Source organism: Poecilia formosa, unplaced genomic scaffold (genome assembly GCF_000485575.1).
Source record: "Poecilia formosa unplaced genomic scaffold, Poecilia_formosa-5.1.2 Scaffold172, whole genome shotgun sequence".
Lineage (NCBI taxonomy): Eukaryota > Metazoa > Chordata > Actinopteri > Cyprinodontiformes > Poeciliidae > Poecilia > Poecilia formosa.
The window spans coordinates 1162918-1188666 of NW_006800111.1; the positions used below are offsets into that span (position 1 = coordinate 1162918).

At 38.4% G+C, this 25749-nt stretch overlaps 2 protein-coding genes across 4 annotated transcripts in view; one reads left to right on the forward strand and one right to left on the reverse strand.

Moving 5' to 3' along the window:
• Positions 1 to 9290, reverse strand: part of LOC103147004 (calsyntenin-2-like) — a 148851-nt gene extending 139561 nt beyond the window's left edge. The window contains exon 1 of the mRNA XM_007565136.2: positions 9077 to 9290. Within this exon, the coding sequence (XP_007565198.1) occupies positions 9077 to 9149 (73 nt within the window). The 5' untranslated portion in view covers positions 9150 to 9290. The remainder of the gene's footprint in view (positions 1 to 9076) is intronic.
• Positions 9291 to 11507: 2217 nt separating this feature from the next.
• Positions 11508 to 24222, forward strand: nmnat3 (nicotinamide nucleotide adenylyltransferase 3). Of its 3 annotated transcripts, none has more exons than XM_016678032.1 (5): positions 11508 to 11583; positions 12686 to 12835; positions 19471 to 19654; positions 22812 to 22897; positions 23540 to 24222. In XM_016678032.1, exons 2-5 carry the CDS (start codon positions 12724 to 12726, stop codon positions 23953 to 23955), a joined length of 798 nt encoding a protein of 265 aa, XP_016533518.1. In that variant the 5' UTR covers positions 11508 to 11583; positions 12686 to 12723; the 3' UTR covers positions 23956 to 24222. The 3 variants fall into 3 exon arrangements, with proteins under 3 accessions (XP_016533518.1, XP_016533517.1, XP_016533519.1); XM_016678031.1 differs by lacking the exons at positions 11508 to 11583; positions 12686 to 12835 and adding exons at positions 14730 to 14805; positions 15910 to 16059; XM_016678033.1 differs by lacking the exons at positions 11508 to 11583; positions 12686 to 12835 and adding an exon at positions 16132 to 16155.
• Positions 24223 to 25749: the final 1527 nt, after the last annotated feature.

The window sequence follows — 25749 nt, forward strand, 5'->3', positions numbered from 1 at the left end:
CTATTAGTCACTAGCAAATAGCATCTGGAGGAGAGTGATGCTCCTGTAGTAAAAAAAAAATCTTATTTTCCAGTTGTAAAGTTCAAATATCACATGCAGGTAACAGCTGATTATCTTTTGTTTTAAAATTCCTGCCTTACTTCCACTACCTGGGTAATCATCAAAACCAGTCACCATTTTGTCCCGACTACATACATACTTTTTTTTAATTAAGAAAAAGGAAGAGAAGGAGATGTATTCATGGACATAGAACTGAAATGCATAGAATGTGCCAATCTAGATAATCTTGTGATCTGGTAACTCATCAGCATCTTATAATCCTTTCACAATCTAAGATAATAATCATGCAGGCCAAGCCTAATCTCAAATATAATTTAATTCAAATCTAAATTCTCTGCCTGTCCCAAAAAAAAGTCACCACTTCTATTTAACGCAGCAATGAGGTAGAAGCCCATTTAAATTATTTATTTTGTTACAACGTCCCTTTAACACAGTTCTTAAAGGAAAAAATGCATCACATAGCAAAGGGAAAACAGTATTTATAAACATATTCTAATCAGTTTTCTCAATGGCAAACACAATTTCTATTTAATCAACATGTTACCACTGATAAGGATTAAAGTGCACTATACATGCAAACATGTCCAACTCAAAACTACGTATTGTAATTTCAAACAACTCAATTTACTCCTACTAGCTCATAAGTTTGTTGAAGAATGAAAATTTTGCATCATAATAATTGTGTGAAAATTCATCAGTTTCAATTTTAATGTTAATATTTGTGGTAGTATTTATTGTAATGCAGAAAGGACAGAAAAAAAAATCTGTGTCGTTTCTTTCAGCGTTTGAAAGAATCTACATTTACAACGAATGACACAACCTCAGTACACGACCACATTTTTTTAAGTACACCATAAATTATTTAAAAATGCGACAGCAGAAGAGAGCAAGAAAGACCGAGAGGAAGAGGAAACAGACAAGGAGAAGGAGAAAATGAAAGAGACGACTATAACCGAGGTGACAGACTGTAGGGAGATGACACTCAGGTCCACAGAGTTTATAAGGAAGGAAGAAAATGGATTTTGAATTTGAGTGATCTGTGCAATGAAGCTTGGATATTTTATGTGACATTTACACACATTCATATATTTCTTCTATTGTTATTGCTAAGAGGCAAATAATACAAGACATCCACTGACAAAGAGGAGACTGTGGAAATAAGAGTATAACAGACACAGAGGACAAAAGAGGATATAAACAGAGAAAAAGAGAACTTTTCTGACTGATGACTCATAAAAATTAAAACATTTCTTCTAGGAAACATGTTTTTATTTTCCCTGCACACCGTAATCCGTTATTTTCCTGAGCAGCGACTGTAGCTGCAGGAACACCAGGTGTATCGGTTTGCGTATACAGACTCCTGCAAACAGCGATCCCTTAAGCACACTTGCACAAATGTCTCTCAGTTTACTCTCAAAGTATTTGCTGAAAATATTTATTTTTCAGTCGCACCCCAACTCAATTGTAGGCAAAGAATTGAAAAAAACAAAAACAAAACAAAAAAACATAAAAGCATTTCTTCAGGCACAGCTTAGTCTGACACCTGTGATGTTGCACCAGTGTTTCACTTTAAACCTGCCCCTCCGATATTCCACAAAATGATGAAAAAAATGCAAGGCTTTTTGTGCCTTCAACAAGCTGGAGCGAGAGGCAATGAAAAATTGTACATAAAGCCATATCAAAGCATATTGTAATTCGTTGGACGGACCACAGAAGAGACCCACACAAGACGACTTGAAAGGAAGATGAAGGCGATGACTCAATCGAGTCCAGGGTAACATGAAAAGAAATGCATATATGCTTGCTTACGTGTGTGTGTGTGTGTGTGTGTGTGTGTGTGTGTGTGGTTTTTCCTGGTCTTTCTTTCCATTATTGCTTTTGGTCGGAACCAAACGCACCATTCAGTGCTAACATTTTATTAAGTGTACAAATCAACAGCTGAATAAGACGTTTGTTGAAGTCCTAATTGAAATCGTGCTCTGAGAAACCCGTCTTCATAAGTTCAGGCTTGATCAGGAGTCACAATAGATTCTCTGTTGTTTAATAGAGTTTCTTTAGAAAAACAAAAATATGGCGTCACAGCAAAGGTACAAAATCTCACTTCAGTTTGTAACTGTGCAACAGGAGACATTGAAATTTGTATTTTTTTGTGTGTGATTATCTGAAAGAAGAAAAAAAATCAACACATGATCCTAAATGAACTGTATTGTGGTTCAACCTGTTATATCTGTCCTTGAATCTGTTTTTGCTGCACTGTATGCTGTGTAAATCTTCCTCTCTTCCGCAAAGAAGCTACATCTGATCAGTGTATTGATTCAATAAATAAAAAGTTATTCCAGAGGAAACTTGAGTTAATCATTTTGTGGCACTAGTATTTTCAATGTTTCAACAGTTTTTGTTGATAATTGTGACTCTGCAGATGCAAATGGCATACAAATTGCCCCTTGTTTACTCAAAAATTGCAGGAATGCTTTTATTGTAGCAGGACAATATATCAAATTTTAGCCATTCATACAATATCAGCGTACGCAAATTTGCAATCACACAGGACTGTGTGGATGTAGTAGTTGATTGGATGTTATATTTCAAGTGTGAAAGTGCATCAATAATACATTTTCTAGGCTGTGTGGACTAACTGCCCTTAAAACTCACATCCCCATGTAGTGGCTGAGATAGTAAAGGAAAGAAATGTGTCTAAACCAAAGTTGATATAAACAATATCTCTCTGTTTTTCCTCATATTGTGCAGCCCATTTTTCGGTAACCTTTAATGCACTCCGTAACAAAAATAATCATGTGACATAGTGATAGAGTGGGCGCCCTATATACGGAGGCTGTTAGTCCTCGACACAGCTCCTGAAGGTTCAATTCCCGACCTCAGGATGAATGTCTTTGCACTCTTCTTTCACTGCCCATTTCCTGTCTGGAAAACTGACTAAATGTCACTGCTACCTCAAAATACTAAAAATAATATGTATAGGTTTTACTCTTCATCAGTGTTTGCACGACTGATACGCTGCCCTTGCAGCATGAATTCAAAGCTTAATCTGTGTTTTCAAAGATCCCTAGTAGGAATTTTAGTTTTAATTATTTTTTGCCTGGTGGCAATACTTTAACTACATATAGATTAAAAACTCCTGCAACTTCTGAGGCTGGCCCAACTCTACAGGGCCAACGTGTCCCTAAAGCTACCTTTTGCTCTGAGACGCATGGTCGATCCGATTCAGTGACCAGATAACCAGACCAGAACACTGCCTGAAGAGGTCAGACAAGTTCCCTTTCCTCTGAGACATATGAGACCGCTGGTCCAATTACCTGTCACCTCAAACTCCAAGAAGGGCATGCCTATTCATGAACAGCTGGTGGCTCATGGCTCTCCTCAGCAACTTCTCAGAGACACGTCTGCAACAGGTCGTCATGCCGGAGGTAAATCCCAGGCCAGATTCAAAACAGGGAATATGCCTTTGGTAAATTGACAGCTGTCCGGTGCACAGCAGATTCTAGGATCACCAGAAATTGTGACTCCAGATGGTGTGTTGAGAAAGCTAGACTGAAACATAATCACTTTTTCTGATAAACAGTAATCACAAAACATGACCACACTATAAAAGTATTTATACATTCTCCTGACTTTCAGGTTAGATATTTAAGGAACACTACAATCCATTTTCACCTGAATGTTGTTTCTAGAGAATGCTCTGTTTAGTAAACTAAACTTTGGGATTTATATTGCAAGAGTGTAAGAAATATCTGCGCTGGATTTCGAGTTTATTTTTCTACAGTGAACTTTTCACTAAATTTTCCACAATGGAGAAAAAAAAAATGTGTGGAACTTCTCAGAGACACGTCTGCAACAGGTCGTCCTAACAGGACAGAAACTGTCACTTTGAAATCCCAAGGACAAACTAATCCTGTAAGCAATTCTTAATGATGCTTTCCATGATTTTGATCACGCTTTAGTTTCCTCTGTAGACTGAACCAAACTTGACTCTTTCAAGTTCGGTCTTCTGCCTATTTCAGGTCTTCAGCTGGATTTTATTATTTAGTAATAATAAATAAATCTGCAAAAGTCATTTACAACTTTTGCAGATTTAAATTTAGAAAGCTCCATCTTATTTCCTTTCTTCAATAAAATAGTTTACCTCATAAAATCATTACGAGGTTCGTTAGTGAATGTTCATTACATCAAAACTCTGAATGTTAAGCTTTTACTTAATGGGTATCGATATAAAAATACTTAATCTGCATAACAATGTTTTTACTCTTTAATCCAGCTTCTTGACATACAGTTGGTAGTTAAACTTATTTGACAGAAAAAAACTAATACAGTGACATAAATAAAAAACACTAATCTGATGGGAAAAAGATTTTCTTTGGGTGTCTTATTATTTTTGTTATCAAAGAAGATTAAAAATGTTTATTTTAGGACATCTTTGTGCAGATATATTAAAATACAGGATTCTTGTCCATTTTACATCTTCCGAGCAACATTACAGTCAATCAATGTGTGTAAATATTTAAGTATGCAGTGGATAGTTTCTTCACTTCAGTAATTTAGAAGTACATGAGTGTCTGCATTTGTGAATTTTTTTTTTTGGCCTGAGTGAGATAAGAAGAGCCCATGAGGCTGTCCCTCTGAAGTCAGCACTGCATGCAGTGTTTACCCACCACATATTGAGCAGTGTTGACCAGAAAGGCCCACTGGGGCTCTTACACCAGCTGCTGTAGTCCTGGCACACACACGAACACGCACACACACACACACACACACACACGAACACGCACACACACACACGAACACGCACACACACGCACTGCCCTAAAAACAAACATCTCTCCCGCAGACGGAGAAACAAACACACAGCAAACACCGATATCACCTCACATAGCCCTTCGGTTCAGTCGTCTCCTCCACCTTACGCCTCATCACACATATTATAATTATCAGTGCAGAGTAATTAACATCAAAATTAGGACCCATATTTGCATATTTACCATCATTTGCATATATGCCCAGGAGCACACGCACCTAACATTCCTGCTCATGCTGCAAAGAACCAGGAAGAAGCACAATTATTTTATCCAACAACTCAAGCAGCCATAAAAAGCATCCCATACCAAGCTGTAAAAAAATATTTGCCCCCTCGAAAGTATTTTCTTTTGTTGCACATTTTTCACACTTGGATAATTTTAAAATCTGGTCTTCTTCATCTGATATTTAAATTGTTGTTTGTGATATAAAACATTAAAAATATATATCAAAATCTTTAAAGATGTTAACACTTCTTCACACCTCAATACAATAAAGTTTAAAAGATGAGAACCGTAAAAATAAAGTAGGCTGGTAGGAACATGTAAAGACGGACAAAATCGAAAGACTCTGGGAATCTAGAAAAACTATAGGAGGGCTATATGGAGAGGTTTCCTAAAGACGCAACCACGGAAGAATAATAATGCAACCCTTTCAAAAGTAAGAAAAGGCAAAGTAAGATACAGGCTATACAGCTGCCCCATTTATACATCTCACTTAAGCCCATAAACCTTTGGAGTAAAATCCGTGACTGAAGAAAGGAGACCAGCAGCAGTTCTCGAAATCAGGAGCAGGGCTGTTCAAGCATGGGGAAAAGAAGTGAGGAGCAGAGTGACAAAACATCGCTCTCTCTGTGGCATTTGCCCTCTGAATGGCATCAGCTCAGCGGAGCAGAACAGCCAAGAGTGATGCAGAGTCAAAGGAATAAAGAGGAGGAGGCAGGCAGAAAAACACAACAGAGGGAAGAAAGAGAACAGAGAGGACATGAGTGACAGTAAAGAGGTGAGGAGCAACAGGACGAGCAGAGCACTTCCCATCAGACACTGTTTCACCAGTCACTGCACAGAAGAGGGAAACCTGAGTTATTCCTCATTGCTCTCACGATTTATGTCCTGGCATGGGTAACAACTGGATGGCTCTGTTGGAAAGGTGCCTATAAATCTGATCTTGTTTCTTTCTGTTTTTTTGTTGTTTTTTTCCGTCTACCTTTTTGCTTTAGATCCCCCCTCACAACCTCTCGGGCCGTGTTGTCTGGCACTCATCCACCCTGCTCTACTTTACAGTGTCTTATGTAAAGGTATTCAGCTGAAAGTCATCCGTCTCATGCATACTGTAAACTGTATTCTGCTGAGCTTGTAAAGCTTCAAAATAGAAAATCTGCACATACACAAAACATCCCTCAATGTCTCTTATGCAAAAGCCAAAGATCCAGGAAGCACTCTGAGAAATGGATCTACTTTTAAAAAGAGGAAATGGCTTCGCTCGACAACGAGAACTCCAATCAAGTGCTGGAAAATGAGTGACGTAATACTTCCCTGGACCACAGCTGGTCAGCTAGCATCAAGCCAACTGGCAGGTAAAAAACAGAAAAGGAAAACAGGGACTGAATTCAGAAGAGTGAGTGTTTGAAGTTCACGTTCAATGATAAATACATTTGCTAGCGTCTGCAAAACAGTAAGTACCCTAAACCAAGATTTATATTTTGTAATTTTGTGTAGTCACAATCACCCTCCAACTGTGTTCAGAAGACACAAACTAATTATTTAGATTAAATTAGTTGCGGTTTGTTTTTTTACATCTGATTTTACTTTGCTAAGGCTTATCAGGTTAGATCACTTGATTAGATTAGATTTTAAAAAACAACATTAAGTTAAAACTGAGTGGAAGATTGCATATTATTAATTATAATAGCAACTGAATCCTGTCAGTTTACATGAATGTTCTCTGAATTGTAAATCTGTAAATGACATGTCTATTCATAAATTAAACAAAATAAGATTTGACAAATTTTCATAAAATTTGTCAGTGATATTCATTTACACCATTAAAACCAATCAAGTTTTTAGCAACCTGGTAATGCAGTAAGAGGTTTTTCCATCCTACTTGGATAAATGAAGGCTATAAGGGTGGATTATTGTTGGTGTGTGCATAATAAGGTATGTTTTCCTTTCCCATCATTACCAAAACCTGAAAAATACCTAAAAGAAATTGCACCATCTTTGAGACTTGTGCAGGCTGCCTACAAATCTTGCATGGCGTTATGTCATCCTGTCTTCTTGCCAAATGCATTAGTGACATGTGAGGAGACATTAATTATGAAGACATGCAACTGTTTCAGCCAACACCAGACAGACACTCTTGTTTTGGCTTGTAGACTTTCATTAGAAGAGCTGAGCTGAATATATCCATCTTTGAAACCTAAATGAGATGATGAAATCTCCAAAGAAACTGACACTTCTCTAAACTTAATGCAAACCTACTTAGTCTTCTCACTGGCTATTGACCATATGGATGACTTTTATAAACAGCAGAAATAATGATAATGTTTGCTTTCGCGCAGACAGCCCATCCTGGCGCTCCTCCCTCTAGAGACCCAATTAATACCAGTGTAAACCACCGCTTCCCTTCGCTGGCAACACCAGTCACCACAACGTGTGTCACACGTCTGTCTGTCTGTGTGTCTGTGTCTGTGTGTGTGTGTGTGTGTGTGTGAGAGAGAGACAGAATAAGTAGTAGATGTGAAAATATCATAGGGTAAGGATGTGATTAAATACAGCATGGCTGCCCTCTCTGAGAACTTATTATAACACACTAAATTTTTCTTAGGATTGCTTTGCAACAAGCTACTAAGCATCAACATTAGACAAACTATATGTTCACACTTATGGTGGACATCTCAAAAGGTATTCAGCAATAAACAGCATAAATTCTGTTGTTTTCCAACAGTTATTGTGACATTTTTGGAATGTGAATTTTGATGCACTTCAAGCAAAAGGAGTTTAAAAGATGAGTAAAATCATCCATTTCTTTATAAATAATATATTTTTCTTCAAACCTGGTCCATAAAGCTTGTTCCCCAGCTGCATGTTTTAAATATTATTTGCTCCTACAAATCTGATGCAAATGAATGATTGACCTCCTTAGCAGGTCATCAGTTTCACCGGAAGCTTATTAATCACCAATCAATTTGAATTAGCTGTATGAAAGCAGGGCAGTTGGTCCTTCAATCAGCAAGATTGACAAAAAAAATATTTGCACTGGGTTTTAAGCATTTTAAAACCCAATGTACAATTTCTTATTTTTACAGCTTTGATCATTTTTTAATTGTTTTTGTCAAAATAAAAGTTTACATTTTCAGTTAAATAAAAAGATTTTTCAAGCAATGTACCCTGACTAGCCAATACTTCCTCCACTTCACTCACATTAAAAATTACAAGAATTCACTTTCTCCCTCTACCTAAATTAATTTTCTAACCCCATTCAGACGATCAAGACTGAGAAAATAACTAATGCTTCAGGGATTCCTGGCAAAACTAATGAAAGTTTACCAGAATCTAATATTTCTCACTGGAAAAAAAAGGTGAAACATTCACTTTTTGCTGTCGGTACTCTTGTTCATGCGTCTGTGTGCAAAGCTTAAAATGTAAAAGATTTCAAACATACAAATATAAAACCAAGAATTCATGTTTTGTCAAAGAACTGAAACTGAAATAAATGAATAAATAAATGACATTTAGCTTATATACCAACTATGAATATTGTTGCTTAAAACAAATAAATCAAACGTGAACCTTACAAATTACCTGACATGGACTAACACTACATTAAACATATTTATATACAGTACATCATGATGATGCACAAAATAACCACAGTATTCTTCCCAAAGGATAAATAAATAGCAATTATCTAGGCAAGAACCACTCAAAACAACTATAACCTGCCTTCACTTGAATTGAGCACCTGCTCCACATTAACTGCGGGCCAGAAGCTGGCTTCTTAACGAACCTCAAGTCAATAAAGGGAAGTACAACTACTGAATATTCAGCAGAACTTAACCAGAGTCCCATTCTAATCTCATCTGAAAATCATAACAACGACTGTCACTTCAATTTCCAACTTGTGCAACTCAAGCCTCCAAATGACGACTTCTGTTCCAAACCAACGAAGCTTATTTTCCCCGTCTACTTTATTTTCGTGCTCCTACCTTTCCCACCGAGAGCGCAGGAGGAGCCGGAGAGAAGCCAAAGCAGCGCAAACGGGACGCCGAGGATGTGCATGTTTTATCGAGCTGAGCGTGAAACGTCTTCGCGTGCTCTCCTCTCCTCAAATCCTGGCTCACCTCGCGAGCGCGGGGATCTACTCAGCTGGACGGTCGCGCGAAGGAATCTTGGAGGGTCGAGAGACTATCAATGGTAGCGCGAGGAAAGAGAGAGAGCGGTGCCGCCGTCTAAGCAGCGTCAATTAACTATGGTTTACGGATATGACGTTTCAAAATAAAGCAAGGTTGGACGATTGTGTTACTTTCAGTCATGGAAATACTTTTATAAAAGTCTGTATAAACACAAAAGCTAAAATATTAGGAATTTAGCTCAATTTATTTAGATTTTTTTTAGCTTTTAAACCATACACAACTGAAGTTCACACGTTGTGCAATTTTATTTTGAAGAATAAAATTGTTGCGATATCGTGGCTTTTTTTTGGCATTCTTGACGTTACAGTTTATAGAAAAATAAAATAGTAAAAGGCGATGGAAAATTTAAAAAAAAAAAAGTGATGTGTGTAGATAATGAGAAGAGTTTCAAGCGGCTCTCACGCGTACACACCTCTGATAAAAGATACGGCTTTTGAGACAAAAGAGCACTGTGAGTCATTGTCGTTCGTTTAAGTTTTTGTAATTTTTATTGTGACATATAACCTGTACAATTCAACGATTCACATTCACTTATGTCACCGCATTTCATGTTAATGTCGGTTTGGAGTTTTCCTGATTGCTCCCTTCCATGTCTGTTTGGTGTCGTTTTTTGCAAGCTGTTTCAACTATTTCATTAAAATCCTACTGCTGTCTTTTCCAATCTGTGTCATTTTGATGTTTTTCTCTTTTATTTGCCGGATCGGAATCAGCATGATTTTTTTTTTTTTTTTGCTGTTTTCACCTAACAAGAGACTCTGATCATTGCAGCTTTACTCCCCCTCACAAAACTCCCAGTCTTAAAGTTTTTGTTTTTTTTCCCCTGTAGCAGAATCGCTGCTGTGTGTTGTTGAGCAATTCCCCTGTGCTTCTTCTTCTCCTGAATATAGGTGTGCATTCTGGGGATTAGAGAGAGGAGAAGACCTCGAGTGACTTAGGCGAATAACAGAGATACAGAACATAAACACAGCAATGCATTCAAGGACCAAAACTTGTGAAGGTACATATAGACAAACACACACTAACTAACAGTAGTTATAGTAGTAGCCACAACATTTTATTGACTGAAAAACCACGCTAAACAAACCAACATTGTTTTTCTGACTGATGACGACTTCACTGAAAGTACCTGCTGCTGGGGTTTAACTTACTTTACAAATAATCAAATAGACATCAATAGTATGCCCTGTTTGCATGTACCAAGCAGTTTGCAACCACAAAGAGTGAAAAGTTACTTGGAGTACATGGATTTTGCATTAGTGCATCTCTACAAATGTCAGTGTTTCATATGGTAAATGTTACAGGGATCCATGAGAGGTTGTGAGGGGATCCATGCTGGACAACTCCCATCACAATCCATTGAGTAACTACAATACTAAAATCAGATGGAACTCAAAGATGTTAATGGACAGCAGACCTGCCCAGCCTCTTAGTAAGTTTGCAAACAATTCCTGCACCATATAGTCTTTTGTATTTCTTTGGCACTGACTCTGCATTAGGAGTTTGTCCAGTTGCTCTTGGATACCTTTATTAATGCTTCCCAAATCTCCATTTACAATTGCTGTAGCTCAAGTTTTTGTATCCCACATACATGTGACTTCTTTCTCAACATCTTTGTTCTTTGTCATCTTCATCATATTTTGTTGTTCTTGTCATGGAGCACAATGTCTGATCCGTTTGCAGAGATGGTACGATCTGTAGGGATGGTCATGCCCCACATGAAGACATGAACCCCATCGTCTACCAGTTTCTCAGTCCTCTGCTTGTACCACTTCTCCTTTGTGCTTACATTCATTCTCTGGCACAACCTCTTTTGGTGTCAATATTTTGTTTGATTAATGGTCTCCTAATGTGTCCAATAAGCACAAGAAAACTGACATTTGTGCAAAAGAACAGGAGCTGAATATACTCAAATACACTTGTTTGATGATGATGATGATGATGATAATTAATTAATTACACCCACAGATTGTTTTTCTAAAGCTCAAACTTATAATGTCACACACATTAATTTTACATTGTTGCAGCAATTATGTTAAAACAACAGGGAAAAGTTTGATTTATGGGGTAAAAATGTAAAGGAAACTAATTGCAACACAATTACAGTGTTTTTAAAGTGAGTATCTAGTTCATTGTAGCTCCATACTTAAGAACCATGGACAGTTCCTTCACAGCTGTTTAACTTTTCCCCACAAGGGGTCGCACTTTTGCCTGTTTTAAACTGCGGAACCTTTAATCGTTTACTTCACAGAGCAGGGGGAGTGGAATAATAGTAACACGCCGACCAAATGTGAAAATTGAAGGTAACAAACCGATGAAGGCTTTTGGAATGATGTGAAATGATGTGTGGGTTGTAATATAGAGTTATTTTGTATTTTATTTCACAGTATTTAAATGGTTAAAATGTCGTATAGGGCACTGCTCTCGATCAGCTAAGCCGTTTATTGCTTCCTTGCATCTCAATGTCAAATCGGTGTTTATCAGAGTGTTGTTGTTTTATAACTTTAACACCTTAAACTCAATACATTGGAGTATCACCGAAAAGCACTTTATTTCAGTATTATTAAGTCATCAAAGTCCTGAATTAGCAAAGCAGTTCCAGATCATCAAAGTGCCACCGTCTTTAGAGTAATTCTTGTTTGTTGGCTACTGAGAAGGTTCAACACTCTTCCATGTTTTCTCCATTTGTGAATAATTGGTCTCACGTGATCAGAAAGTTTTAAAAATGTCCTTCCAAACTTTTTTTTTACTGATAGATGTCACCTGATTTGTTTCTGATCCGTTTTTAAATTTCCTTAGATATGGGCATTATGTGCTGCTTTTTCCGAACTTTTCCCCCTGCTTCATATTGTTTGACAGATTCTATTTAAATTATATTTTTTACTTGTTTAAAAAAAGGGCCAGGTTAGTTTGTGGAGTATTCTTTTCTTATGTTTTATGATTCAAACAACATTTGAAAGCTGGTTTTGTATTTATCTTTATTTGAACTTAATATGCGTTGGATGATTTGAAACAATTATGTGTGACAAAAAAAGAAGCAAAAACTCAGGGGTTGCACTGCACCTCTAAATGTTGCATCAGATCATAACTTTCTAAATCTGCTTGGTTTTGCTATACGTTCTTTTCAAAACGTAAACAACTTTCAGCCATTTCTCATGGAGGTACTAATCTATTTACTTCAAACTCCTCCTTTAAAATGAGCCGAGAACTCGTTGGTCATAGTTACGCCGATAGCAACACTGTTTAAACTTGTAAACTGTACAGAAAATGAATGAGATTGCCAATATGTTCATCTTATTCAACTTATTCACTCAGAACAACTTGTAAATAAAGAATACCTTTTAGTTCTTCCTCTCAACTTCACTGAAAAGTTTGGAATAAGACTTTCCTCTGCTTTCCTCTCAGGTTACTCGGAGACCAACAGTGTGAGCGAGTCAACCAGGATGGCCTCCTGCCGTGTTCCACTGGTTTTGTTAGCCTGCGGCTCTTTTAATCCAATCACCAATCAGCACATGCGGCTATTTGAGCTGGCCAGGGACCACATGCACAGCACAGGTCAGGTCCGAACATAACAGACGCAGCGTCTGCCATCTGTGTTTTTGCTTGGCATTAAAGCTATCNCTGATAAAAGATACGGCTTTTGAGACAAAAGAGCACTGTGAGTCATTGTCGTTCGTTTAAGTTTTTGTAATTTTTATTGTGACATATAACCTGTACAATTCAACGATTCACATTCACTTATGTCACCGCATTTCATGTTAATGTCGGTTTGGAGTTTTCCTGATTGCTCCCTTCCATGTCTGTTTGGTGTCGTTTTTTGCAAGCTGTTTCAACTATTTCATTAAAATCCTACTGCTGTCTTTTCCAATCTGTGTCATTTTGATGTTTTTCTCTTTTATTTGCCGGATCGGAATCAGCACGATGTGATATTTTTTTTTTTTTTTTTTTTTGCTGTTTTCACCTAACAAGAGACTCTGATCATTGCAGCTTTACTCCCCCTCACAAAACTCCCAGTCTTAAAGTTTTTGTTTTTTTTCCCCTGTAGCAGAATCGCTGCTGTGTGTTGTTGAGCAATTCCCCTGTGTTTCTTCTTCTCCTGAATATAGGTGTGCATTCTGGGGATTAGAGAGAGGAGAAGACCTCGAGTGACTTAGGCGAATAACAGAGATACAGAACATAAACACAGCACAGAACATATGTACCTTCACAAAACTTGTGAAGGTACATATAGACAAACACACACTAACTAACAGTAGTTATAGTAGTAGCCACAACATTTTATTGACTGAAAAACCACGCTAAACAAACCAACATTGTTTTTCTGACTGATGACGACTTCACTGAAAGTACCTGCTGCTGTGGTTTAACTTACTTTACAAATAATCAAATAGACATCAATAGTACGTCCTGTTTGCATGTACCAAGCAGTTTGCAACCACAAAGAGTGAAAAGTTACTTGGAGTACATGGATTTTGCATTAGTGCATCTCCACAAATGTCAGTGTTTCATATGGTAAATGTTACAGGGATCCATGAGAGGTTGTGAGGGGATCCATGCTGGACAACTCCCATCACAATCCATTGAGTAACTACAATACTAAAATCAGATGGAACTCAAAGATGTTAATGGACAGCAGACCTGCCCAGCCTCTTAGTAAGTTTTGCAAACAATTCCTGCACCATATAGTCTTTTGTATTTCTTTGGCACTGACTCTGCATTAGGAGTTTGTCCAGTTGCTCTTGGATACCTTTATTAATGCTTCCCAAATCTCCATTTACAATTGCTGTAGCTCAAGTTTTTGTATCCCACATACATGTGACTTCTTTCTCAACATCTTTGTTCTTTGTCATCTTCATCATATTTTGTTGTTCTTGTCATGGACCACAATGTCTGATCCGTTTGCAGAGATGGTACGATCTGTAGGGATGGTCATGCCCCACATGAAGACATGAACCCCATCGTCTACCAGTTTCTCAGTCCTCTGCTTGTACCACTTCTCCTTTGTGCTTACATTCATTCTCTGGCACAACCTCTTTTGGTGTCAATATTTTGTTTGATTAATGGTCTCCTAATGTGTCCAATAAGCACAAGAAAACTGACATTTGTGCAAAAGAACAGGAGCTGAATATACTCAAATACACTTGTTTGATGATGATGATGATGATGATAATTAATTAATTACACCCACAGATTGTTTTTCTAAAGCTCAAACTTATAATGTCACACACATTAATTTTACATTGTTGCAGCAATTATGTTAAAACAACAGGGAAAAGTTTGATTTATGGGGTAAAAATGTAAAGGAAACTAATTGCAACACAATTACAGTGTTTTTAAAGTGAGTATCTAGTTCATTGTAGCTCCATACTTAAGAACCATGGACAGTTCCTTCACTGCTGTTTAACTTTTCCCCACAAGGGGTCGCACTTTTGCCTGTTTTAAACTGCGGAACCTTTAATCGTTTACTTCACAGAGCAGGGGGAGTGGAATAATAGTAACACGCCGACCAAATGTGAAAATTGAAGGTAACAAACCGATGAAGGCTTTTGGAATGATGTGAAATGATGTGTGGGTTGTAATATAGAGTTATTTTGTATTTTATTTCACAGTATTTAAATGGTTAAAATGTCGTATAGGGCACTGCTCTCGATCAGCTAAGCCGTTTATTGCTTCCTTGCATCTCAATGTCAAATCGGTGTTTATCAGAGTGTTGTTGTTTTATAACTTTAACACCTTAAACTCAATACATTGGAGTATCACCGAAAAGCACTTTATTTCAGTATTATTAAGTCATCAAAGTCCTGAATTAGCAAAGCAGTTCCAGATCATCAAAGTGCCACCGTCTTTAGAGTAATTCTTGTTTGTTGGCTACTGAGAAGGTTCAACACTCTTCCATGTTTTCTCCATTTGTGAATAATTGGTCTCACGTGATCAGAAAGTTTTAAAAATGTCCTTCCAAACTTTTTTTTTACTGATAGATGTCACCTGATTTGTTTCTGATCTGTTTTTAAATTTCCTTAGATATGGGCATTATGTGCTGCTTTTTCCGAACTTTTCCCCCTGCTTCATATTGTTTGACAGATTCTATTTAAATTATATTTTTTACTTGTTTAAAAAAAGGGCCAGGTTAGTTTGTGGAGTATTCTTTTCTTATGTTTTATGATTCAAACAACATTTGAAAGCTGGTTTTGTATTTATCTTTATTTGAACTTAATATGCGTTGGATGATTTGAAACACTTATGTGACAAAAAAAAAATGAAGCAAAAACTCAGGGGTTGCACTGCACCTCTAAATGTTGCATCAGATCATAACTTTCTAAATCTGCTTGGTTTTGCTATACGTTCTTTTCAAAACGTAAACAACTTTCAGCCATTTCTCATGGAGGTACTAATCTATTTACTTCAAACTCCTCCTTTAAAATGAGCCGAGAACTCGTTGGTCATAGTTACGCCGATAGCAACACTGTTTAAACTTGTAAACTGTACAGAAAATGAATGAGATTGCCAATATGTTCATCTTATTCAACTTATTCACTCAGAACAACTTGTAAATAAAGAATACCTTTTAGTTCTTCCTCTCAACTTCACTGAAAAGTTTGGAATAAGACTTTCCTCTGCTTTCCTCTCAGGTTACTCGGAGACCAACAGTGTGAGCGAGTCAACCAGGATGGCCTCCTGCCGTGTTCCACTGGTTTTGTTAGCCTGCGGCTCTTTTAATCCAATCACCAATCAGCACATGCGGCTATTTGAGCTGGCCAGGGACCACATGCACAGCACAGGTCAGGTCCGAACATAACAGACGCAGCGTCTGCCATCTGTGTTTTTGCTTGGCATTAAAGCTATCNAGCTGGCCAGGGACCACATGCACAGCACAGGTCAGGTCCGAACATAACAGACGCAGCGTCTGCCATCTGTGTTTTTGCTTGGCATTAAAGCTATCTCCTTAGCGTCAAAGCATCTAGATCAGTGTTTCTCAACCTTTTTTGGGCCAGCGCCCCCCTAGCCTTTATCCAGGTCCCTCACCGCCCCCCACCAAAAAATTTGCAGGCTACTTTGCACTGACCATTATTTTATCATTAATATTACTATCACTATTGTAGATGTTTTGATTTTTATGCTTGTTTCTGTATTTATCATCAAAAATAATTTCCCAGAGAACAAAAAAGCCATGGGAATAGAAATTATTTTCACGGGTGTCTACGAAAAATGCAATGAACATTCAAGTTAAAATTGGTAGGTCTAACAGCAGCCAATCAGAGTGGAAAAAAATATTCTTATTTTGTGCTATTTTCTAGTTGTTAAATATTCCACAAAATGACCAGATAAAAGATGTTCAACATGCCAGTTTAAACTTTGAACTATTTGCAAAACGACTGAGCTCTGCAACATTAAAACATGGATAGAACTGTAACGACATTAATCATAGCTCTTCTTCTCTTCAGTGGTGCAGCTCTGTGCTGCCTTCAGGAGAATGGGACACCAGAGTATCATCCATAAAACTTCACCCACATGGCATTTAGTGTGCAATCCAGAGCTTTCAGTGGAAAAACAAAAGTTCCAGATCCTTTTAATGCCATAGAAATTTGAGACAGAAACACTGATTATATCTTTATATAGACCTGTCTATTGATTTATAGATCAATAGTTTTACTGGACAGAAATTACAAAGAACAAATCTGGTTCTTAATCAAATCTAATTAAAAACATGAATAAGTGATAAGTTACTTACTGTTATGATCTGTAAGATATATTTATTCTCAGTACTAGATGTGGTCTCAACAAACCCATGACATTTCAACAATATTATTTTACTTTTTATCTGGAAATGGTGTGTTTATTCTTGCCATACAGTCCTCTGTATTAATTATTGATCGAAAGGTCTTGCCATAGCAGTTTATTCCTCTGTATTTACTTTAGTTTCTTAGTTTATTCTTGCATTTTGTTATTCATTCATTCCCATTTAGTTTCCTTTGATTAGTAATTATCCTCTCTTGGTTTATTGCTATGTCCACTTTAGTTTCTTTCCTGTTGCTAGATTTATTTTATCATTTATTGACGCTCACCATCAGTAATCTTCACTCATCACCTGCTGCGCCGCCTAATCATCATGTGTTTCACATCATGTGTTGATTTTTCAAGAGAAGAGCTGCCATGTATATTGTTGCAACCAAGCATGGTTTAATGTTACACAATACAGTTTTACCAAGTTGCTCAAAGTCTAAACTGGTATTGTTGTGCATTTAAAGTGTAAAGTTTACCTTGGACCAAACGCCCCCCAAAGGCATCCCAGCGCCCCCCTTTTGTAAAAATGTCCGCGAGCGCCCCCTGCCGTACTCTGAATGCCCCCTGGGGGGCGGTACCGCCCACGTTGAGAACCGCTAAGCTAGATCATTAGACTGACGTCCGTCAAGTGAATGTAATGTGATTTGTGCAGATCAACAAAACTGTTTAGACTTACTTATTGTTCTCACCAAAGTAGTTATTTAAAGCTTTGGTTATAAAATTCATCCATCCATCCATTATCCAACACGCTTATCCCTTGTGGAGCTGTGAGGGGTGCTGACGAGAGGCGGCGTACACGCTTAACAGGTCGCCAGTCCGTTGTAGAGCAGTACAGACACAGTCATGTTTTTGGGCAGTGGGAGGAAACCGGAGTACCCGGAGAGAACCCACACCAGGCACCAGTGCTACCAACTGTGCCACTGAGCAGCCTCGGGTTGTAAAATTATTGTTTCAGATTAACCTCTTCTCAACTACGTAATCCAAAGAGTTGAATGTATAGGGTGAAGAAATTGGTAAATAAGAAATAATCTTAGCGATCCGTTATTTAACTAGGATTATATTCTGCACCTCAAGTAGCCGGTCCAAACCTTCTGCAATGCCGCACACAGGCTTATAGGAAGCAGTGCAGAATCCACCTAAAAGCACCTGGTCAGAGACTGCATGGGTCTCTGCACACGGCGCTCGAAAAGCCGAAACATTTCTTGCATTTTTGTCATTTTATGGAGATTTTATGTCATGAACTCCAGCCAACACAGATTAATGCATAACTGTGAACTGGAAGGAAAATGATATGTGCTTTGCAAAAGTTATTGAGAAGCAAAAAAAAAAAAAACAGTCCACCTGTGTGTGATGTAATCTCAGTAAATAAATCTGTTTTAGGAAGTTCTAACATGGAACTGAACAAACACTTAAGTTTAAATTCTTCTGCATCCGTGTCACTTCTGTTTGTGTATAAAAAGGGTTTTGTTAATAAAGACTGCTGTACCCTATATGTCGATGCATATCTGCATACAGACAGCATGTCATGCATACCTGATGAGCTGGAACCTGCTTTTGTTAACGATATTACAGAAGGATCATTAGATCTTTGTGGCTATCATAAATACAACCTAGAAAATGTTGCTCCATTTTTTTAATATGGAAGCAGGATTTAGCTACATTTTCATAATGCCAGAATCATACAAAACATAAATCATCTTATATATATACACACACACACAACACATCACAGCAGAAGTGTTGGTAACAAGAAGAAAAACAACTAATGTTAACATTTATAAATCTTTCCCATGTAGCAGCTTTAGTTGCAGTAAAATACGGCTGGGTTTGTCACAAGGTCCTAACAGCATCATTATACTTAACGGTTATATCGTCCCTGTGCTGGTTCCTTTGTGAATCTATGCGTACTGCACATTATAGTTTCCATGAACACACATCCTGGAGGACCCAGGACATACAGGAGGGACTATGTTTCTATATAAGAGAACATCTTACATACATGTAGGATAGTTGAATGGATGGATGGATGATTAATGCTCTTTCATGCTTTTTACCACTTTTATCTGATTTGCCTTAAAGTGCATGCATATTCCTTTTTGTTTGTGCCACAGTTGCATTGCAGTCCTGTTTTTTTTTTTGTTTGTTTGTTTTTTTGCAAAAACAAAGTAATGCTGCAAAGCCTAGGCTATGAAGTACAGCACAGCGTAGATCGATTAAGTCATGGGCAAGCACTCGTATCGCCGAGTTATAATAAAAGCGAGTCATATTTAAATGTCAGATCTAATGAAACATTCAGGATACAACCTCATAATCTCCATGAGGATACTTTATCTTCTGAATAATGTTCTTTTTCTTTATTGACTGTCATGACCTGGAAAAAAAACGGCTTTAATAATCTCCCTCCTCAGGCCGCTTCGAGGTGGTGGGGGGCATCGTGTCTCCGGTGAGTGACGGATATGGAAAGCAAGGCCTGGTCCCTGCGAAGCATCGGATTTCTATGGCTAAACTGGCCCTTCAGAGCTCTAACTGGGTCACGGTTGATGAATGGGAGAGCCAGCAGCCAGACTGGACGGAGACAGTGGTCACTATGAGGTACAAAACACATTTACTGTACGGCTTAAAAACGGCCACGTTTGGGAAAAGCAGACTGAGAAGTGGTGAGGGGGAGGAAAAATGCCGTTTCTTTGGGTTTAACCTGCTCTGGTACGTGCAGAAATGCATCTCTGGACGGTAGATGGATTACTTGGGTAAAATCTAAAGAAGCAACCGGAGCACTGCGGTGAAGAGGAGTCGAAAACAACAGAATCATACGAATAACTAAGGGAGACGAGCGAGCCGTCTTCGGTAGAAATCACAGTGGCGTATGCATCCACTAAAACGGTTAACGGCAAATGTATCTGGCAGAAAGAGAGGAGCTTAAGTAGTGCGGGGGATAATGAGGTGAGTGGATAGAAGTTAAGTAAATGAGAACCAGGGAGCAAATGTTGCTGGGGACATGGTGAGGCTAGCTGAGGATAAGGGAAAGTGATGTGAGAAAACCGAGCTCAAATCAAGCAGATCCACAATTCAGTTCACTCCAATTCAGTTCTAATTGTAATAGAATTTAAAACACACGTTGATAAAACATTATCTGTCTACAGTCCAACAGGAAACAGCGACTGGGGACTGAGGAGGACAGAGTAGATACGCAAAATGTACAGAAGCTCAAGTTCAGAAGTGCTTTCGACTGTGTGGCAGCAGTAGCCTCATTAGTGGCTTCACACTGAAGCGAAGCTGAAAAATGCAGAGCATGCTCCTGGATTTTGTCATGTTACAACCACAAACTTCAATACGCTTAACTGGAGTTTCGTGTGAATACGTAAAGTTGAAATGTAGAACTGGAGGAAAAGCCGTTAAGAGGATGCAAAAGAATTGAGACAGTATAGCAAGAAAATGACCCTAAACATGCAGTGAGAGCTACAAAAACAATGGTTTAGATTAAAGGATGTGACAGAATGATCAATACNAATTTAATGACATTTGAGAGTTTTTGGGAGTGTTGTTCTTCATATTAATAACTTAATATTAACCGTTTCATGCATGAATTATGATCCTTTGTGTCGAGATTTTTTTCCCCATTTTTGTTATTTTCTTAAGGCATTAAAATAAGGTAGGAAAAATTTTTGTAAACATTTTTTTTTATTATTATTTTATTTTTTTAGGTGATCAATTGTAATTTTCTCCAAATACACAGTTGTTATTCAAAAAATACATCGGTAGTATTGTTCTTTAGGGGTTATCTGATGACACAATATTTCTTTTACCTGCTAGAGTCGTCTACAGTAGAAGGAGGGATCGGGTTGGTTGGCATGCTTTTGGTCTGTCGGCCATATTGGATTTAACAAAAATAATTTCTGGCATTTGCAACTGATGGCCAGTAGTTTATTTGGTAACACTTTATTTGAAGGGGGGGTGAATAAGACTGTCATGACACTTTCATTAACATGACATAACACCTGTCAGGAACATGAATAAGCCTTCATGAATATTTATGACAACAGTCATAAATATTCATGAAGGCTTATTCATGTTCATGACAGGTGTTATGTCATGTTTATGATGGTGTCATGACAGTCTTATTCACCCCCCTTCAAATAAAGTGTTACCGGCTAAGCTTTCACGGTATCATTTCCTTTACGCTTCGCAGTAAATCGCTTCCTTGAAAGTCCGACGACGTACGTGGAATCGTGATTTCAGCATGGCAAAAATATAAGGAGCTTAAAGTTTATGAACGACTTTCCGAGCCACCGTTCATCATCGTATGTGAGACTCCATTTAAACGTAATTACTAATTAAAATTACTAATTAATTTGTGAGCGTATTCTCAGTTTATTGCAAGCAACATGTTTTGAATCGCATTTTAATTCGGAAGCAGCTATTATAGTTTTACTGCTGTTCTAATGGGCTTTACGAGGGAGATGATGTCGGCCCTTCACCACGTCAGCAGTTTTCTACCGCTGTCGCTGTTCCTGAGATGCAGGTTTACTGTCTGAATGGCCGCCAGGCTGAACTTGATTTCCTATGGAGTGAAAACAAGGTCCCAGGCTGTTAAGTTCATTGTATAAACAGTGGCAAAAGCCTCTGTGAAGCCAGGAAGAGGCAGAAAGATGGAGACTGCTCTCTCAAGACTGCTAAACTGGTTGCCTCTTGTTGCTAAAGCAATTTGTTTTCCCTGGGTGAGGTTCTTCTTTGCTGTAAGGACGTAAGATATCTTTTGTTCATATTATTGTAATTCTTTGCACACTCGTCCCCAAAATCTAAGATTGTACAACTTTTCTTGGTGCATCTGGGTAAATCTAGATCCTTAATTATTAGATTTTCAGATTGAAAAGGAAATATTCTGGGAAAATGTTTGTATATTTTGTTTTTGTTATATGGAATGCTGCTGTATGGCTTTTGCAGTTCATATTTCTTGCTCATTTTTGGTGTTTGTCGGTGATATGTTCATAGCTTGTATAACAATCTAGTGAGCTTAGGTTGTGTTTTTTTTTTACATGTGCAAAAGAAATTATCTCTTGATCAAAGTACTCATCGTTGAAAGCTCAGAATACAAAACTTACACACAAAAAATGTGTTTGATCTTTTACAAATATCTTCTTTTCCACTTTTTTGCAAATTTTTCAGATCACACAACAGATTTTAATATCCAAGAAAGATAATCTAAGTGAATAGAAATTTTCAAACGATGACTTTGTTTTAGACGTGAATCCACACTAACCTTTCCATAAATGGAAAAATGTAATTGCTCCTACTCGTCATAAATTAATTGTGATCAACTATATTTTTCAGCTGGCTAAGTTCAATTTTACTTGCCAAACGCAGGCTGGATTTCCATCGGATCTGCAGTAACAAGAAATCTGTTAAACAGAACCCGTATTACAACTTGAAGTAGGCTAAACGGACAATTATTAAACAAGCTATTGACATGCGTGAATAAAAATCATTTCTATGGCTTTGGGACTCCAGTAATCTACATTGAGAGCCATCAGGCGCTTATTATCAGAAATTAAGTGGACCGTTGTCGTGGCGCCGTAAGGAGGCCGTGTCACACCACATGCACACCAAACTTTAAGGAGCTTTATTTGAAAACTGTTCTGGTTCCTGATCTGGTCAATGATATTTGACTTCCATTAATGTTTAGTTTGAGTAAACTCCGACGTGTATACGTATACACACAAACCTAGATTTCTTTTGTGTCTTTGTTCACCAGGTATCATCATGGGCGGATTCTGAAAGAATATGAGCAAAGCGCAGGAAGGCACAGCGACGCCAGTGAGAAGTTTGCTTCTCCATCAAGTAAGACTCCTGAGTCACTGGGGAAATGAAAATGACTGAAATAGGTATTTTCTATAAAAACAAATCCCTTTTTTAAGATTAAAAGTCTATGCTCATGACTTTGGTCCAACCTTGAATATTTAAAATATTTTATGAACTGGTAATTCTTTTATTTTTTTTACACATTATTGCCCTTGGACAAATTTTTCTTCCTATGATTGCTGATCATCTCCATCTCAAGGTCTTTGAGTAACAACACTTGGTTTGTTGAGCTTAGCTTTTTAAAAATCTGGTCAATCACCGTTCGTTAGTGGGAAAAATAGTGGGACCACTATTTTGTGACGTACGCGGTAGGATGGTTTGTGCAGATTTATTCCTAAAATAAGTAAAATAGTATTTAGAAAATTGACTTTAATATATTCTCATATCATCTTTGCAATGGAATATCCTACTAGTTGCAGGTTTATCATAAAAACTGTACAAATGATTCATGGATTAATATGAAGGGGTCTGAGATGAGGTAATGTTCTGCTGTTAACTCATAAGATGACTGCTGTAACAGATGTTTGTGTTGGATTCGACACCAAACTGCAGTTTCACAACACTGACAGGAAGATTTTTGTGTCAAGCTGTCGTAACGATGCCGTTTCCCTCTCCTCTCAGGCCCGTTCCCCCAGCTGAAGCTGCTGTGCGGAGCCGATTTCCTCTCCAGCTTCAAGATCCCGGGCCTGTGGTTGGACGACCACGTGGAGGAGTTGGTCCAACGCTTCGGCCTCGTCTGCGTCAGCAGAGGGAGTCTGCAGCCCGAGCGGGCGGTGCACGAGTCGGACACGCTCTTCCGCCACAGGCGGAACGTTTTCCTGGTGAGGGAGTGGGTGAGGAACGAGACGAGCGCCACGGAGATCCGTCGGGCGCTCAGACGGGACCAGAGCGTGAAGTACCTGATCCCAGACTCCGTGATAGAGTACATTCACCAGCACGAGCTCTACACGGAGGACAGCGAGAGGAGAAACGAGGGCACTGCGCTCAGGCCGCTTATCAAACAGGCACATCAGCCGATAAAGAGTCTGGACGACTGATAAAGCAAACTAAGCTCCCATCCATCAGCCCGTCGTGGAGGATTCGTAGACTTTAACGCGATTCGCACAGCGTGAAACGGTCTGCAAAAGAGCACATCTGGACTGGCTCCTGTGCCTTTTAATGCATGCAAATAAATAATATGTTGTAATAGCAGAGACTTACACTTATGGTCACTTTATTTTTATAAGGTTTTGCTGTCTTTCCCCATCTTATTTCCTCCTCATATTATGCCATAAAATGGAATAAAATCTTTATATTTGAACCATTTTTTTTATGTTTCTGTTTTGTATTTCTCACCACTCTCAACCTCAAACTCCACTTACATAGAAACTAAGAAAATTGCTTAACTGACTGCTTTACAAAGGTCATCTTCAGTAGTTTCAATACAGGGTACACCCTGGACAGATCGCCTGTCCATGACAGGGGCACACAAGACAAACTACGACACACACACACACACACTTATACAATACAGGCAAACCCCATATCGAAATGCCCTGTGTCGGTATTCAAACACAGGACATTCTTGCTGCAAGGTAACAACGCTAACCACAGTTCAACAGAGCAACCCATATATTTTATAGCCTTAAGAGAAACACTCATCAGTGAGTAACTCTATATAGGTGGAGATAAATGTTGTGTTACTCTAGATCAAACAAAACGACGCCACAATGAATATGTGCTGCGGTCAAAGCTAAAGCAATATATTGTCACTGTAATGACAAAAAAAAAATATCAAAACAAGCTTTCCTTAAGTTAAAAAAAACACACATCTTCAGTACATTTAAGGATTGTTGCTCATTGGTGGTTGAAGGCAACAACTTTCATGTTGTTGCCTCATCGGCTTGTTAAGCAGAATATAAACTGGTCGACTGGAACGTGTTTTAGAGGACTTTGCACTACGACAAGTCATTCTGGACAAACTACATTCTCATATCAAGCATCTCACACACGGAGCTGGATATAAAATGAAATATGTTAGCTTCAAATTCTCAGTTTACGATCAGAAGTGCAAAATATACACCTTACTAAGTGCAGCAGCCATATTGGATATTACTCTCCTGGTTGGTAAAAAGCCTCTGACCTTTTTGTTCAGAATTTCAACTTCCTGTCCCCCCCACTCCCCCCCACCCCATCCCAACTAGGAATTTTTGACATTTTAATTATTAAAAACTAAATGGAAAAAAGTCAAACTTTTGTTGTACTACAGCTAAAATATCCAGTTGCTTCCAGTGGTGCCTGGAAACCTTACAATGTGTTGAGACGGTTCTTGTTGTATAAAGAGGAGTGAACGTACATAACAGATTTAACATTTAAGAATTTTCTTTTTTCTTTCTCAAAATAAAATGCTTATGAGGTTTTGAAGGGAACATTCACCCTTCTGTGTCGCCTGTAGTCCTAAAAAGTTGGGAAAGTATGTGTTATTTTACAGGTTAGCAGCAGGCCACCACAACACTGCTTGCACAGATCATCAACTATCCCTTTTTTCCCTCCCCGCTTTGTCCTTCGAATTCCAGTGTGGGTGTCTGTTCTCTGCAGCTCCTTCCAAACAGCAATTCATTCTGGATCCATTCGGTCTCCCCATTATCCTCCCCACGCTGTGTCTGGGAGGCCGATATTATTTTCACAGAAGGATTTAAAGTAATCCTGACAGTTGCTCGGCTACAGGAGGTGTTTTCTCACCCAGGCCCATGGCTGCAATTGCTGCCACACTGCTGATGCCGGATGGCATCCTCAGAAAGGATGAGGATGGTGTGTTGCTCTGTGTGCGTGCGTGCGTGCGTGCGTGCGTG

Excerpts from the sequence above, each read along its gene's own strand:
- nmnat3 (XM_016678032.1), top strand. The coding sequence starts at position 12,724 with ATGGCCTCCTGCCGTGTTCCACTGGTTTTGTTAGCCTGCGGCTCTTTT. Across the intron at positions 12,836-19,470 it reads GGACCACATGCACAGCACAG|GCCGCTTCGAGGTGGTGGGG; the intron begins GTCAGGTCCGAA and ends CTCCCTCCTCAG. Across the intron at positions 22,898-23,539 it reads GAAGTTTGCTTCTCCATCAA|GCCCGTTCCCCCAGCTGAAG; the intron begins GTAAGACTCCTG and ends CTCTCCTCTCAG.